At 34.9% G+C, this 16,495-nt stretch overlaps 2 protein-coding genes across 2 annotated transcripts; both read left to right on the top strand.

Annotated features, from left to right (window-relative positions):
• Positions 1-2,115: 2,115 nt before the first annotated feature.
• LOC112098048 lies at positions 2,116-4,810 on the top strand. Its single transcript, XM_024183657.1, has 4 exons — positions 2,116-2,162; positions 2,335-4,510; positions 4,604-4,697; positions 4,791-4,810. The coding sequence occupies exons 1-4, from the start codon at positions 2,116-2,118 to the stop codon at positions 4,808-4,810; spliced, it is 2,337 nt and encodes a 778-aa protein (XP_024039425.1).
• Positions 4,811-7,830: 3,020 nt separating this feature from the next.
• On the top strand, positions 7,831-12,932 carry LOC18043057 (disease resistance protein At4g27190). The gene is made up of 4 exons (XM_024183656.1): positions 7,831-10,740; positions 11,054-11,509; positions 11,931-12,764; positions 12,891-12,932. The coding sequence occupies exons 1-4, from the start codon at positions 7,849-7,851 to the stop codon at positions 12,930-12,932; spliced, it is 4,224 nt and encodes a 1,407-aa protein (XP_024039424.1). The 5' UTR covers positions 7,831-7,848.
• Positions 12,933-16,495: the final 3,563 nt, after the last annotated feature.

Genomic DNA, 16,495 nt, shown 5'->3' with positions numbered 1-16,495 from the left:
GTATGTCAAGTTTGGCGATTATAAGTCATCATCACAATAACTTTGGACTTTAATATTTAAGTCTCCATTTGAGACCAATGTATGGCAGTTGGACAACACATCACTCAATTATAGAGTGTGAAATATTGATAATGTTCTTATTATTTTATGTAATGTATAAACTTTTCCTTTTATTTTTGTTTGTTTATTTATTTTTTATACTTAATAAATATAATTTTATTTTTTTAATATTTAACAAATAGTCACGGCCAGACAATATTGCCAGAGAATAACAAACAATGACCCAAATCCTTTTATCTCACAGAAATAATTTCAATTCACAACAACTATGACGTTACATTACCAAATAAACACTAAATATTTTGATGATTGTAGTTTATCTTACATTCATAGCATGAAGAGTTTGAAATATGATCTCAAAACAAAGAGTACGACATGTCATGTTCGGTTTACAGAAGAAGTGTACGCCATGTCATCCGAAAACTAAAAGGCACGTATGACAACCAGACGCTGTCATCTTTGATTTGCTTACACTTTAAGGATGAATTTTGGGTTTTGAATGACAATTAAAAGCTAGAGTGAGAATTAGAGAGAGAGTTATATATTCTTATTTATTCCTAGCACTTGCTATATTGTGTAGGTCTTTTGTGACTCCAATAATAAAAACGCTCAATATTTTTTTTTATAGAGCAATATTTGTTAAAGCATGAAGAAAGGCAGAAATATTGTAAATCCATCTCAACTTTTCTGTCTATTGTGGTCGCTGCTAGCGCTAGCTGTTTTCTTATTTAACATTGTTCTCTTTTGCCATTGGCTCTTAGCATTTTCAATGGATCAAGCGACCCTTTTCTTGCTTCAATTTCTAATCTCAAAAGCACTTTGATTCTCTTCAGTTACACGGATTTTCTCCTTGTTTTGTACACATATCATTTTTCTTTCCCATTTAGCCTTGATTTGCTTCTACTTGACTATCAATTGCCCAGTCGTTGAACCTGTTGTATTTTTATTTCGTTCACTACAAAGAGACCAAAAAACAAATGTTGGATAAAAGCCAAAAATCTAATTTGATTTTTAATCTGATTTAGCTAAGATGTCCAATTTAATACTAAGAGCAATGTTAAGGATCCCAATAATTAAGTCTCAACTGATATGATAGTCATTTATTAGATGATTGAAATATTAATTTTACTAATTATGAAATTTATTATCTAATAAAAAAATGACACATAACAATTGGGTCTCAAGTTAGAATTCTACTATCGAAATTCCTAACATTATTCTAATATTAAAAATTCATCAAAATAATATCTATTATCTAAAAATAAAAATATAAATATAAAACCATAGATTTACTCTTCAATCTTCATGATTTGGCCGATTTCTCTTAAAGCTTTGGTTTCTTTATAAGTGCAACGAGAAATAGTAAGGGTAATTTTTACTTTCCTCCCTTGAGCTTTGGGTCTTTTGCACTTAGATGGCCAAGATTCATTTATTAGTAAAAACCCCCTTACGGAATGCAAACGGTAAATCTCATATGGTTAGTTATGGGCAATTTAGTAATTTAATTTGACAAGCTAACTTTTACACATTTTAGTTGACATGAGCCCAGTGAATTGTCAAATCATTGTGAAAAAAATCGTGCCTTGTGATAATTGATATAAATAAAAAACTGTAAAAGAATCAAAGCTTAAAACTTTTTCTCTTTTCTCTGAAACTGCACGTTTCTCTTTCATGAAGCTGAGTTTCATGAAGCTCAGACGACGAAAGCTCTGTTGAGAAGGAAATTTTTTTTTTAATTTCTAGCAAAGCAGTATCTATTATTTGGGTGAAGTGAAGAAGAAACACTAAATCTGCATCATGTCCCGCTCTGAATTTCACCGATGCTCGAAAGATTTGAATCGGTATGTTGAAATTAATTATAGGTTAGTTTTGAATCAAGCTTTTTTTTTTTTTGCTCCATTTAGAGCGTATTGATATTATGGTGAGTTGTTTGTAAATGTCAAGTTTATGCTTCATTATTTGTTCATTGACACATCTTTGATAATGTTTATGGAACTGTGAAACATAAAATCGAGAATAAATTTTCCAACACCATTTTGGGTATTTTGCAAGCATATGGTTTTAGCTTATGTTACGGTTGATTATGCATTTGCAAGCATATGGTAATATTCATGATGTAATTTTTAAAGTGGGTTTTAATAAGCTTGAAATAGATGATATGCTGCATTTGTGTGCTACTACCAGTCAACTACACTTTGCATTTTCTATTTACTAAATTTTAGCTTTTTCTTTAACATTAATAGCATTTATTTATGTTGTTTTATTGCATTACAGTGTTGTGCATTATGATGTTGAAGCAGTAGTTGATGGCAAGGTGACTGAGATAACTCCTGAAAATCAGTTTTCTGTCAACCTCAATGTCGATCCTGAAATTAATTGGAATGAACTAGATGATGTTGAAGAAATTAACAATGAGAATAATATGACGCAATTCAGTATTCGGAGTGGTTATTTACTCGAAGATGATATGACAGTACACTTTAGCTCTGAGAATTCTGGGAAAAATGGCAAAGGTTCAACTGACACAATTTATACTTCTAAATCAGATGGTGAAGAAAGTGATGAAGAGAATGCAAGATCAGATGGTGAAGAAAGTGACTATGTTCTTGATGATTATCAGTCAGGTGATGAGACTGGTGATGAATTTGATTCGTCTGATGAGGAAATTGCTGCTTGTGTGAGATATGACACCAATTCAGGTGGATTTGAGTTCACACAAGATGGAGATAACCTTGTTCTACGGCCTGGTCAGTTGTTTGTAGATGTTTATGAGTTTAGGAAGGTGTTGAGGGTATATGCCATCAGAAATGGCTTCAGATTGTATAGACTTAAAAATGAAAAAGCCAGAGTGACAGCTAGATGTGCTAAGTCAGGATGTACATGGAGAATTCATGCTAGTCCAAACTGGAACAGCAACTCATTTCAAATTAAGACCCTATGTGATGTTCATACATGTGGTGGGATTGATGATGATAACGGAGAAGCTACTTCAACCTGGATTGCAGCCACTTATCTTCATATCTTCAAGTCAACTCCCGAAGTCAGTGTCAAGTTAATAGCAGCTGAGCTTTTGAAAAAGTATGGCATTGAGTGCAGTGTGCATAGGTTATACAGAGCAAAACAAAAAGCACTTGAATTACTTGGCCAAGATCACAAGAAAAGTTACAGCAAACTGAGTAGATACCAACAAGCTTTGATAAAGTATAACCCTGGATCCACAGTAGCTATTGAGAGGGAATTGAATGGAGATACAGCTCACCCAGTATTTAAAAGATTTTTCATGATGCTTGATGCAAGTAGGAGAGGTTTTTTTGAAGGCTGTAGGCAGTTTGTAGGGGTTGATGGCTGCCATCTAAAAGGGCCATATAAAGGAGTTTTATTGACTGCAGTTGGGATTGATGCTAATTATGGTATATATCCACTAGCCTTATGTGTAGTAGAGAGTGAAAACACTTACTCTTGGGAGTTTTTCATGGAAAAGCTATATGACCAGATTGGTTGTAATGGTGGAGAAGGCCTATGTTTCATGAGTGATCGACAAAAAGGAGTGATCAATGCAATTGATAGAGTGTTTCCTAATGCAATCAAAAGATACTGTTGTAGGCATATTTATGCCAATTTCAAGCAAAAGTTTCCTGGCACTTTGTTGAAAAAGGTCTTTTGGAAGGCATGTAGAAGTCCAAACTACTCAGAATTCAGTGAAAGCATTGAGGAATTGAAGAAAATCAGCGATGCAGCTCACCGGTGGCTCATGAACATTCCAACTGTATATTGGGCTAAACACACTTTTCCTAACCACACCAAGTGCAATCATGTGACCAATAACATGACTGAATCGTTCAATAACTGGATTAACAGTTTTAGAGGCATGCCTATTGTTAGGATGCTCGAAGAGATAAGGAGAAAGATCATGAAACTTATTCATAAAAGGAATGAGGATGCAAAGAAATGGAATGGACATCTACCACCTCTTGTTAGGAGAAAGATTGTGGAAGCAAGAGCTGCAGCGAGAGGTTTAACAGTAATATTTGGTCATGAAAACACCTTCGAAGTGATGGAAGATCTCTGTAAAGTATTCGTAGTAGATTTAGGTAAAAAAACTTGTAATTGTAGGGAATGGCAGATATCCGGCTTACCTTGTAAGCATAGTGTTTGTTCCATTGATGCAAAAAGGCTCAACATTGAAGATTATATCCATAATTATCTGAAATGTCCAGCTTTTATCAACACCTACAAGTATCAATACTTTCCTTTACCTGATGAGAAGATGTGGCCACTGGTTCTACATGATAATTTGCAGCCACCTATAATTATCAAGTCTGTTGGCCGGCCACAGATCAAGAGGAGGAAAGAAGCTGATGAACCAGCTACATTCAAGAGGAGTTCAAGTGTCAAATGTTCTAAGTGTGAGCATTGGGGTCATAACAAGAGAACCTGCAAAAGAACTAAAGTATCTAGCAAACAGGTTAATTATCATCTCTCTTTCATTTAGTAGTTAAATTTAATTAATTTAATTGCTTATGATGTAATGGGTGTGGCATAGGTTGTGAATGGTGAAGGCACTTCTAATTCTAATCAGCCTATAACTCAAAGGGTTGCTTGCAGTGCACTATCTCAGCCTACTGTCCATGACAATGGTGAGTTTTATTCACGATTCTTTAAATAATTTTAGTAATCAACATCTATTTTTTTTAATTTTCATATGTAAGTGTTTGTTTTATTCATGCCAGGACATGTTACTCAAGAATGAAACCATTAAAGTGATAGCATCCAGCATGAGAAGCAGATCAAGACTATTCCCACTAACTAATTTTTTGAAGGGATCAGATGATACAACATCTTGTCATGGGCAGAAGAATGGAGCTGGTGTATCATCTTTTACTCAGACTGACTATAGGTTTGAGCCTTTTGTTAGTTTGTTTTTTGTACATGATATTATTGTGATGCCAAAGACAAGTAATATGATAAGCTTGCTTGGTTAATACCTGGAAATTATACATGAGTTTACCAGAAGCTATTTATATTCAACTGCTTCATGCTTTGTGACAGCTGCTTGAATGTAACTATGTATGATACTGCTTAAGAATTTTAATGCTGGAATGCAATTAATAGATTCTCTTCTCACTCGTTCTGGATTGGTTTGCTTGTTGCTGTTAAAGTTTAACTCACAAGTTAATTTTGCTACTGTTAATAGATATTATTATAACTAAAGTATTGTAATCCCTTTAATTTTTAGCTATATGTACAGAATGCTTATGTTAAGTTATTACATAGGAAATGCAGTATTGAAGACTAGGCCATATGCTCAAATCAAACAGGATACTTCACATTATATACACTTAGTTAGCAAAGATAAGCATTCTAAAAATAGAGCATTACAAGTTCATTAAATTTTCATCTTATCATTACTCATTCCAGTAGTTAGAGTACAACTTATTACAAAATTCATGCTAGTAATTTAGGTTAATCACTTCAGGAAAATAACCACAAGAACACTCAGTAAAAAAAAAAGGCATTCAAACAGAGCACAGCCTTCAGCAGCCCACATATCACCCCACCTTGTTCGGTTTTCTTTGAAGTGAGTTTATGCACATCACTTAAGTCTTGGTCACAAACATTTTGAGTTTGATAAGTTTTTTTCAGTATAATCTTCACTTCATTCAGGGCACTTAGTATTTCTTCAAGTTCTACCTGCACTTGTTGTTGTGCTACTGTAAAACTTCTATGACCTTCAAAGAATGCACCATTGTCGAAATCACTTGGTTCTGGACAACACCACTGGAAAAAGTCACAGGCATCATAAGGACAGTTGTAGAATAGCTTGTTTGGATTATCTTCAGTCTCTGAAATTCGAACAGCAGCACGTACTCTGCAATCACATTTCAAGTTCCTAAACTTGATCAGATTTCCATTAACTTGACTCCTCCATTTCATACTGCCTTTATTATATCTATTCTTCTTGTTAGTTACTGCACTTGAGCCCTCTGAATCCATGTTGTTGAGATTGAAAGATTGAGAGAAATGTAGTTGAGTTTGCAAAGTGTTAAGAAGAGGTAGAGATGCTTGTGAACAAAGCTCTGTATTTAAGCCTTTAAATAGGCAAATCTGTGGCAATGTGACCATTCGGATCCAACGGTCAAATTGCAACAGTGATAATTACCCAAATAGAATTATCATTTTATTTGTTGAATGCAATTGTAAATAACCCAATTTGAAGGGGTATAATGGTAATATTATGGTTGTTATAGTTTTCGCGCCAAATGTATAGCATGTTCAGTCTTGAAAATCCAATTGGGGGTATTTCAGTCTTTTTGAATTCAACTAACAGTCAACTACAAATTAACTGACGGTAGGGAGGTCTTTACTAATAAATGTATCTTGACCATCTAAGTGCAAAAAGTCCAAAGCTGAGGGGAGGAAAGTAAAAATTACCCGAAATAGTAATAAGATTAAAAAAGCAATAAAGTAAAACTTTAAAATTTTTATTTCTTTATATTTTTATCGGTCATTTGACCGGTACTGGCGTTTGATTTTCTGACCGAGCTACTGTTTAGTTCTAAGTTTTGGCAATTAGAACTGGTGGATGTCGACTGTTCAATAATGATGGCAGCATTTGACTGGAGTGTAATTGACGCAGTGGAATAAGGATAACATATCTCAAACTTTAGGTGATGATATTGTTAGATATTTCATTGATTGAGGATCACATGTTTTATGACCACTATTGTTAGATATTTTATTGACTTACTATGTAAGTCAAGCAATTATTTTTAAATAATGATATTATAATTAAAAATCAAGAAATATTTATAATACTTAAAGACTAATTCAGATTATTATTTTTTTTATATGACTTAATTATTAGCTGACAAATAATTAAAAGGTCATAGAACAATATTTTTAGGTCAAATTTGTATTCTAATATGACACAACTTGTACTTTCATTCCTATGCTAAAATATATCTAACCTACTAATAGTCAAGAAATATATCTATTCATCACATACTTGTTAAAAAGATTATCTACTAATTAATCATTGAGACGAGATTACGAGTCTCAACATAAATTAGGATAAAAATTAATACATTGAAATTCAGAACATTTCTTTTTTCTCCTTCTGCAGTTTAAAAAGGAGTCGCCCACGAGTACTGAAATAATTTTATCAGATTCGCTTGAAAGTAGTTTTACGAGCAAGCAGTTTTTCCCTCTTGATCCCCGTATTCATCAGCTCCTACTCTTTGCCTTCAATTCCCAATCAAGTAGTATCAGTTTTTGTTGTCAGCTCTCTTGAATTTCACTGGATCAAGTTTTCTCTTGGCATCTGTTTTGTTGTAATCTCCAGTCTTTGTTAATTAGTTTCTGTCCATTCCCAATCTTGTTGTGGTCTGCTGTTGTCTCTGTTTGGTTCCATATCTACCCTTTGTACTTCTACCGTGTCAAGATATCTTCATTTTTTCCATCTCTATTACCAGTCAATATTTTTTCCGTCTTTCTTCTGGTCAATACTTCAGTTATTCTGATTGGTTCCCTACGCCTCTATTATCTAAATCATTCCTTATATTAATTCAATCAGTTCTCGAACTAGAAACCTTTTCCTTGTTTCCATCTTCTCACCAGATCCATAACAGCTTTTACTCTTTCTTTCATTTCTCCGCTTCCACAACAGGATAAACTGTCCATCTTCGTTGTTTCGCTTTTTTTTTTTTTTTTTTCACTCTCTCTATGTTTCGCTCGTTGTTTATTTTCTTGTCAGAACTTTGAAAAAAAAAAAAAAAAAAGGGATCCAGGATGGTGGAAAGCATTGTTACTGTTGTTTTAGAATTTGTGAAATGCTTGGCTCCTCCTACAGAACGCCGATTTGGTTATTTGCGTAACTATAAAGCCAACGTTGAGAATCTCAAGGCAGAAATAGACAAGCTCAAGGATGAAAGGAGAAGCATTCAGCACAGGGTTTCTGAGGCTGAAAGAAAAGGGGAAAAGATTGAAGAGAAGGTTGAGAAGTGGCTGGTTCGTGCGAACAACACCATTGAGCAGTCAGCCAAATTCATTGACGATGAGGTGACAACAAATAAACGATGTCTCATGGGCTTGTGTCCTAATTTGAAGTCCGGCTATCAGCTTAGCAAGGAAGCAGAAACAAAGGTGAAGGCCATTGTTGAACTCAAAGAAGAAGCTGGGAAATTTGATGATAGAATTTCCTACCGTACCATTCCGGAGGATATATGGCTCAAGTCTCACAAAGGCTGCGAGGCCTTCGAATCAAGACTTTCTACTTTGAAGGCCATTCAAAATGCATTGATCGATGTTGATGTCAGCATCATTGGGGTCTACGGCATGGGCGGCATTGGAAAGACGACACTGGTGAAGGAGTTTGCAAGGCGAGCCATTGAAGACAAGCTTTACGATATGGTGGCTTTTTCGGAGGTTACCCAAAGTCCAGACATAAAAAAGATCCAAGAGGAAATTGCGGAAACGTTAGGCCTACAGTTGTCCGAGGAAGCTGAGTCTAGAAGAGCTAGTAGACTATATGAAAGATTGAAGAATGAGAAGAAGATCCTTGTGATTCTGGATAACATCTGGAAACCTCTTGATTTGGGGACTATTGGAATTCCTTTTGGAGTTGAGCACAGAGGATGCAAATTATTATTCACAACAAGAGATCTCGATGTGCTGTTAAGGATGGAATCTGAAAAAAACTTCTCGATTGGCATTTTAAATGAACAAGAAGCCTGGAGATTGTTCAAGATAATGGCAGGTGATTATGTGGAAAATCGTGAATTAGAATCTACAGCAACAAGTGTAGCCAAGGCATGCGGAGGTTTGCCTATTGCCCTAACCACAGTAGCAAAGGCACTGAGAAAAAAAGAGCTGCCTGTGTGGAAGAATGCCTTGCAAGAACTCCAAACGCCTTCAGAGGCAAGCTTCGACGAAGGAGTACCAGCAGAGGCATACTCAACAATTGAGCTGAGTTACAAGTACTTAAGAGGTGAGCAACTCAAGAAAACTTTTTTACTGTGTAGTCTTATTACGCCAGCACCAATTATGGACTTGTTCAAATATAGCATGGGCTTGGGTGTATTTAAAAGTGTCCATAAGCTAGAAGATGCACATAACAAATTAGATGCATGGGTCCATCAACTAAGAGACTCTTGTTTGTTGCTTGAGGATGGTGGCAGTAAATACTTTTCTATGCACGACGTTGTTCGCGATGTTGCCATTTCAATTGCATGTCGTGACAAAATTGGATTTGTGGTGAGAAATGAGGATGATTGGAAATGGCCAAATGCAGATGAATTAAAAAAATATCTTGCAATTTCTTTAAAAGATAGTATTATTAATGACATTCCTGATGGGTCCGAATCTCTACAACTTGAACTTCTACTCATGTCTCCCAAGAACTCTTTTGCTGTGCCTAATATTCCTGAGAACTTCTTCAAAAGGACGAAAAAGCTTCGGGTTTTGGATTTTAATGGAATGCGGTTATTGTCATTGCCATCTTCAATTGGTCTTCTAGTAAATCTTCAGACACTTTGTCTTGATCAAAGCATTTTCGGAGGCATAGACATAGCCATTATTGGAAAGTTGGAAAATCTAGAAATCCTCAGCTTCGTGCGGTCTGATATTGTAGAGTTGCCTAAAGCACTAGGTCAACTGACAAAGCTAAGGCTGTTAGATTTGACAGACTGTTTCCATCTAAAAGTTATTGTTCCAAATGTCATATCAAGCCTAATCCGATTAGAAGAATTGTATATGTGTAATTGCTCCATTGAATGGGAGGTTGAAAGAGCCAACAGCAAAAGAAGTAATGCTAGCCTTGATGAATTGATGCATTTACCTCGGCTAACCACTCTAGAAATTGATGTTAAAAATGAGAGTATGTTACCAGAAGGCTTTTTGGCCAGAAAGCTCGAAAGGTTCAAAATACATATTGGAAATGGGTTATTCACACATCCCATGATTGCTGGACAAAATTGGTTTAAAAGTCGGCAGCACTTTTTGATCGACAGAGATCGTAAGATTTCAAGAGCAGTGAAGCTCAAGCTTGATTTTATGGACATTTGCTCCATGAAATTGCAGGGCATCAATAACGTTGAATGCTTATGGTTGGACAAGCTGCAAGGCATCGAGAATGTTCTTTTCAATTTGGACACGGAGGGCTTTTCACAATTGAAGATTCTCTGGGTTCAAAATAATCCTGACTTCTTTTGTATCGTCGATTCAAGGGAGATGGTCGCTTGTGATGCCTTTCCTCTTTTGGAGTCAGTTATCCTTCACAATTTGATCAACATGGAGAGGATATGTATTGATCGGCTCAAAGTAGAGTCTTTCAACCAACTCAAAAACATAGAAGCATATAATTGTGATAAGTTGAGTAACATCTTTTGGCTCTCTACTACAAAATGCCTTCCAAGACTTGAGAGAATTGCAGTTGTTAATTGCAGCAAGATGAAAGAGATTTTTGCAATTGGGGAAGAAGTTGATAATGCAATTGAGAAGATAGAGTTTGCTCAATTAAGATCTTTGAGTCTGGGGAATCTTCCAGAGGTTACAAGTTTTTGCCGTGAGGTGAAGACTCCTTCAGCATCACCGAACAGGCAAGCGTCACAAGAGGAATCGACGACTATGTATTGCACCAGCGAAATCACTTTGGACATTTCAACTCTGCTTTTCAACGAGAAGGTGCGTAGGCTAACATTTTCTTTATATATGTATATATAACAGACTTTATTCTATCATGCGTTTTGTTTTGATGTCATACGTGGAAAATAATTAAATCATTTAAAGAATTGAAAGAAAATGGAAAAAAGGATAAAAAGAATCTCACGCGCTCACTAATTGAGCTCTTAACAAGTAGTATGAATTAGAATGCATACTCAGCTGTCAGTTGGAAATTGATTCTGACTTTGCATTAATTTGTAATCAAAGAAGAAAATTTCAACAAGTGCTTCCCATATGGATATTGGATCTAACGAGAAATTCTTCTTTTTTTTAGGTTGCGTTGCCTAACTTGGAGGCTTTGGAGATATCTGAAATTAATGTCGACAAGATTTGGCACTACAATCATCTTCCGGTCATGTTTCCTCGCTTTCAAAATTTAACACGATTGACTGTGCAGCGTTGTCATAAATTAAAATACATATTTTCAGCGTCTATGATCGAAAGCCTTAAGCAGCTCCAACACCTAGATATACGCTTCTGTGAGGATTTACAGGAGATCATTTCTGAAAACAGAGCAGATCAAGTGATCCCTTATTTTGTCTTTCCACAGCTCACCACTCTGAAACTCCAAGATCTACCAAAACTTAGATGTTTGTACCCTGGAATGCATACTTCGGAATGGCCCGCACTAGAAATTCTTTTAGTGCATGGTTGTGACAAATTAAAGATATTCGCTGCAGATTTTCAACTTGGTATTCCTGCACAACAGCCCCTATTGCCATTGGAAAAGGTATGAAGCCATTTTCTAGATTTTTTATCTATAGCTTATTTTTAACTTTGAAAAATATGACAAAGTATCGATAAATTAATGCTCAATAAATTGAAAACTTTTGTTATACAATAATCTTTTTTAGGTATAGCATTTATAAAAGAATCCTTAGTCTTTCCATACAGAAAAACTTACAAAATAAATTAGTAATTTACTATCATGCAATAAAATAATTTCGTTTTTTTCCCTAATTTCTTTATTACCTCTAAAACTAACATATAAAAAAAATCATATAATGAATTTTATCACTAATTCATTTTTTTTAGGGGTAAAATTAATATAAAATAAATACTATAAAGTCACTGCTTGTGATTGGATTACTCAAAATCATTTGAAAGAACATCAATTGACCTCATTAGTTATTATGATTGATGATGATCAGATCGTACCCAACTTGAAGGAACTATCACTAAGTGGAAAAGATGTGGAGATGATTTTGCGGGCCGATTTCCCACAACACCTTTTTGGCAGTCTTAGAGAACTAGAGATTGGTTCAGATAACTCAGCTTGTTTTCCAATCTGGAACGTACTTGAGAGATTTCACAATCTTGAAAAACTCATACTGTCTTTTTTTGCATTCAACAAAGAGGTATTTTCGGAGGAAGGAAGCTTAGAGAAACATGTGGGGAAGTTGGCAATGATAAAAACATTAGAGCTGCACCGGCACTATCATCTGAAGCAGCTGTGGAAACAAGACTCCAAACTTGACCCCATTTTTCAGTATCTTGAAATTCTAGGAGTATATCATTGTCAACGTCTGTTAATTCTATTGCCATCATCATCGGTATCTTTTCGGAACCTAACAAAACTTGTAGCTTTCGGTTGCAAGAAATTGTTACACATGGTAACATTTTCCACAGCAAAAACTCTAGTGCAACTCGTCAAAGTGCAAGTATATGGATGCAGAGCAATGACAGAGGTGGTAACAAATGACAAAGATGGAGTTGAAAAAGAAGAGATTGTTTTCCGCAAATTGAAGACGTTGGCTCTGCGTGATTTAGATAGCCTCACAAGTTTCTGCTATGCCAATTACACCTTCAGATTCCCATCTTTGGAATATCTGGGAGTGACTGGTTGTCCCAAGATGAAGATTTTCACTACAGGAGAATCAATCACGCCTCCGAGAGTAAACGTCCAGTATGGAGAGACATTGAATCAACGGCGTTGGGCTAATAATGATCTAAACACAACCATACAACAATTACATGCTGAGAAGGTACGGATATACATATTACTCTCTATCTCCCATGATAAATTTTTACAAAATTTGCTTTTTCTTTTTAAATAAAATGTTTGTTATAAAGTAAAAGTTTAAATTGATGAATAAGAATTTTATTTTCAGCTGTTGGCGGGGTCGTCGATATACTCTACGCAGTACGACTAATTTCATAGGCTTCTTATGACTTGGAGTTGCGAATTTTTAGAAGAAAGTCTCAACTGGTAATTAATTTTTATTTCATTTATTTAATCCCATGGCTTGTTTCGCAATTTCATCTGAATTATTTAGAATGGGTCCCTCTGTTTACTGTTAAATTTGCAATGCAATTTTAATGATCCTTTCAGACTTTTATGGACAGATTTTGCATAATTGAATGTCTTTTTAGTCTAGTTTAATTTGAGTCTTTTTCTTCTTTTTTTTTTTTTTTGGGAGCTCCCTTCGTCTTCTAAAATTTTTATAACTCCTTGCGTACGTTTTTATGATAAAATTTCATTAAAAGCCTTCGTATTTTATAATTCCTTGAAAACGTGCATACTTTTTCCATTCTTTCTTTGCCAATTATTTATTCTCATCATTGCTGTTCTTTTATTTTAGTTTGTGTTCTGTTTGTTCATTGGGTTTGCTTTTCTTCACACCTATATTTCCTTGGAAAGTTAGAAGGCAAGGAAAGTACTTATAAAATGTTCTTCCCTATGAACACATAATTAAAGAACAGCTGAATATCATTCATCGCATTAAAAAAATTAAAAAAAAAAAACGTAATCAGTGCATTGTTCCCATAAAAAATCCTTAAACCATCAAATGTTGGCTATCAACAAGTGTATTGTGGAAATATTGTTTGAAAATATTTCATAAAAAATCAAGTTTTCACAAACCAAAAAAGGGACTAATTTGGTCTAGCATATACATAATATTTTCTCCACTGTTCCTGTTAAAATTTCTCTACTCTATGATTGCAGAATGTCTGGATACTGATGACGATTTAAGTCACTCTTCTTCTGTGCGCAATTTGAAATAAGGTCGTTTTTCTTTTTTCCTCTATTCAAAGTTTACATTCTGAGGGGTTCCCGTTTCCATCTTCGTGATCTTCTTGTGATTCACTGCATCGTGTCGCTACATTTGTGATAGTGTGAGTTGCAACCTGTCTGTTTCCTTTGTTTGATCATTGCAAGTCCAAAGACATTTCATTGTAGCTAAGCTCTTTGTATGTATTAAAAAAAATTTATTCTCAATATATATGACTCAATGAGAGGTCTTTTATTATATATATGTCATGAATTTCTATTGTATTTTGAGATTTGAATCACTCTAATTCTCATTTGAGGAGGTTGGTCTCGTCTTTGTGTATGTAGTTATATCCACAAGAAATTTGATAAATGGTCTTGTCGTTTTCTCATTAAAACATCTAGTGCTTCATAGGTTGGAGGGCTACCAGGCATCAGGGCCAGATTTTTAAACTCAAAGTTCTTCGTGTCATTTACCCATTTGATTATCAAATAGTCATAAAAGCATATAAATTCAAGTTAGTGTATCATTTTTACACAATATACTAAAACTAACACAAGAACTTGGCCGACATTTTCAGTTGAATAACTCAGACCCCCGTACTTCCTCGGGCTGACAGCCCAAAGTGAAAATATCTAAAAAAAATAGTTGCAACATTTACGCATTTGATTATGATTCAAAAAAATACACAAATGGAAAAATTATTGGGATTGTTAAGATAGTTAAAATGGTTAGTTATTGTTTCAGTTTGTTAAGCAAGATAGTTAAGAGTTACTGACGTGTTAGCTGAGCTGGCATAAGTTAGTTATTTTGTTAGCAGTTTGTTAGTGCACACTGCTCAACTCTCAGGTGCTTAGCTCGAGCATATAGAATCTGAAATGTTCAGGAACCTCGTATAAATACATTTGCAATCAACTAATGAATGGATGATTCATATTTACTTATCAAATCCAGCTCTTAGATGATCTCTGTTCTTTCTTTCATTTTCTCACATTTTCTTACTTACCAAACAGATTAGAAACTTTAACTTGGTATCAGTGCCTGAGCTATCAATTCTCATGGCTTCGTCAAGCTTGAAAGGTTTGGTAGTTGTTCTGTTTTATCTTCAGTTTTATTTTGTGATCACAGAAACGTTAGGACTTGCGTTCATGAAAGCACATTAAACCACGGAAATTTTGTCAGACATGCATGCAAATGAAATTTTATCAGCAGTCTTGTAATTTTCTATTTTTGTTGTTGTCGTCATTTTTTTACTATTATTAGATATTCTGTTTGAAATTCTAGTATTTTAGATGTGAAATTTATTATATTAGATATGCGAGATATATATGATGCTGAATACAGGGCATGTGTTGTCTAAATTTATTTTATTTTGTTTGCTTCACGTCCTATTTTCAAAACCTTTGAAGAATGCTAAGAGAAGGAACAAAGGGCTAAAGAGTCAAATGTAACATTGCTATTAATTTGTTAATTGCCATCATTTTTAATTTTTGCCCTGCTTGTTCTGTTTACCCATTTATTTCATTTGGTTTGCTTCACATTTATATTTCCTAACTTAGGAAGGCAAGGATTTTGTACTTGAGAACAAATAGCGGTTACTCAAAATGTGGCAACCACACCAAATAATCAATTTGTTGAGAAATTTTGAAAGCTTCGCTTGATAAAATTTGAAAGTTCTGAAGAAGATTCAGGTCACTCGCGTGCAGCCTCTGGAATAAGAGCTGTGTTACTGTTTAAAAGTTTTCATGCTGTGGGGCTTCCATCTTCATTATTCTACGAATGCTTTACTTCACTATTCTACGAATGCTTAACTTCACTATTCTACGAATGCTTAACTTCACTACATTGACAGCGTTGAAAGCGTAACTAAAACCCTTGCTTTCACAAGCAAGCATCGGTGAATGAAAAAGAAAGTCTCTCTCGAAGGTAATTGACAGAGGAGCAATCTTCTTACTCTTTAACTAAATATCAGAAATACAAGGTTAAGGCAGCTAGGGTTGCGAAGGAGAAGGATCGTTCCCGGATTTTGCCTGCTTCAAGTTGTTGGGCTTGGTGAACCAAGTTGTGTACACGAATTGCTTATGAGGGCCCACATGGTTGCAGACAAGCCTGAGCTTTTGTCTCTCCCTCATGTCTCACATTTTATGATGAATCAAATTGAACTCCCAACACGGTAGTTCATAAAATATGATTTTCTTCTTCCAAGTAATCTTGTCATTTCTCTCATTTTTTTCATTCTCCACTTTTCAAGTCTTCAATCTTAAACTCAGTAAGGATATTATTCAACTGCTTTTTCACTTCAGCTCCAGACATCCGAGAAGGTGCTTGTCCCCACTCTCTAGATTTATCAAAAGGCACTATATTTTCGAAACCTATAATTCGTCGGTAAAAATCGACGTTACCGACGTGACAAAATTTTCTACTATGTATCAACCAATTAGATCTAGTGTTTTGTTGGCAAACAAGAATGCTTATTTACCTTTAATACTCCACTCAGACAAGTTGGCATGTGCTAGAAAGTCACTGATAGTCCATAACAATGCTGTGTGTGAATTGAATATTTGATTACGTGATGTATCATGTATCATTCCAACCATATCATCATCAGCACCCGAGTCATGACTAACCTGTTTCTTGGTTAGATTCCAAAGATGAAGATGGCTCACCATGCAATATCCAGTTTTAATACTTTAACCAAAAACCATTTATAATGATATGGTCTC

Source organism: Citrus clementina, unplaced genomic scaffold (genome assembly GCF_000493195.1).
Source record: "Citrus clementina cultivar Clemenules unplaced genomic scaffold, Citrus_clementina_v1.0 scaffold_5, whole genome shotgun sequence".
Taxonomy (NCBI): domain Eukaryota; kingdom Viridiplantae; phylum Streptophyta; class Magnoliopsida; order Sapindales; family Rutaceae; genus Citrus; species Citrus x clementina.
This window is presented reverse-complemented; position numbering and strand designations above follow the sequence as displayed.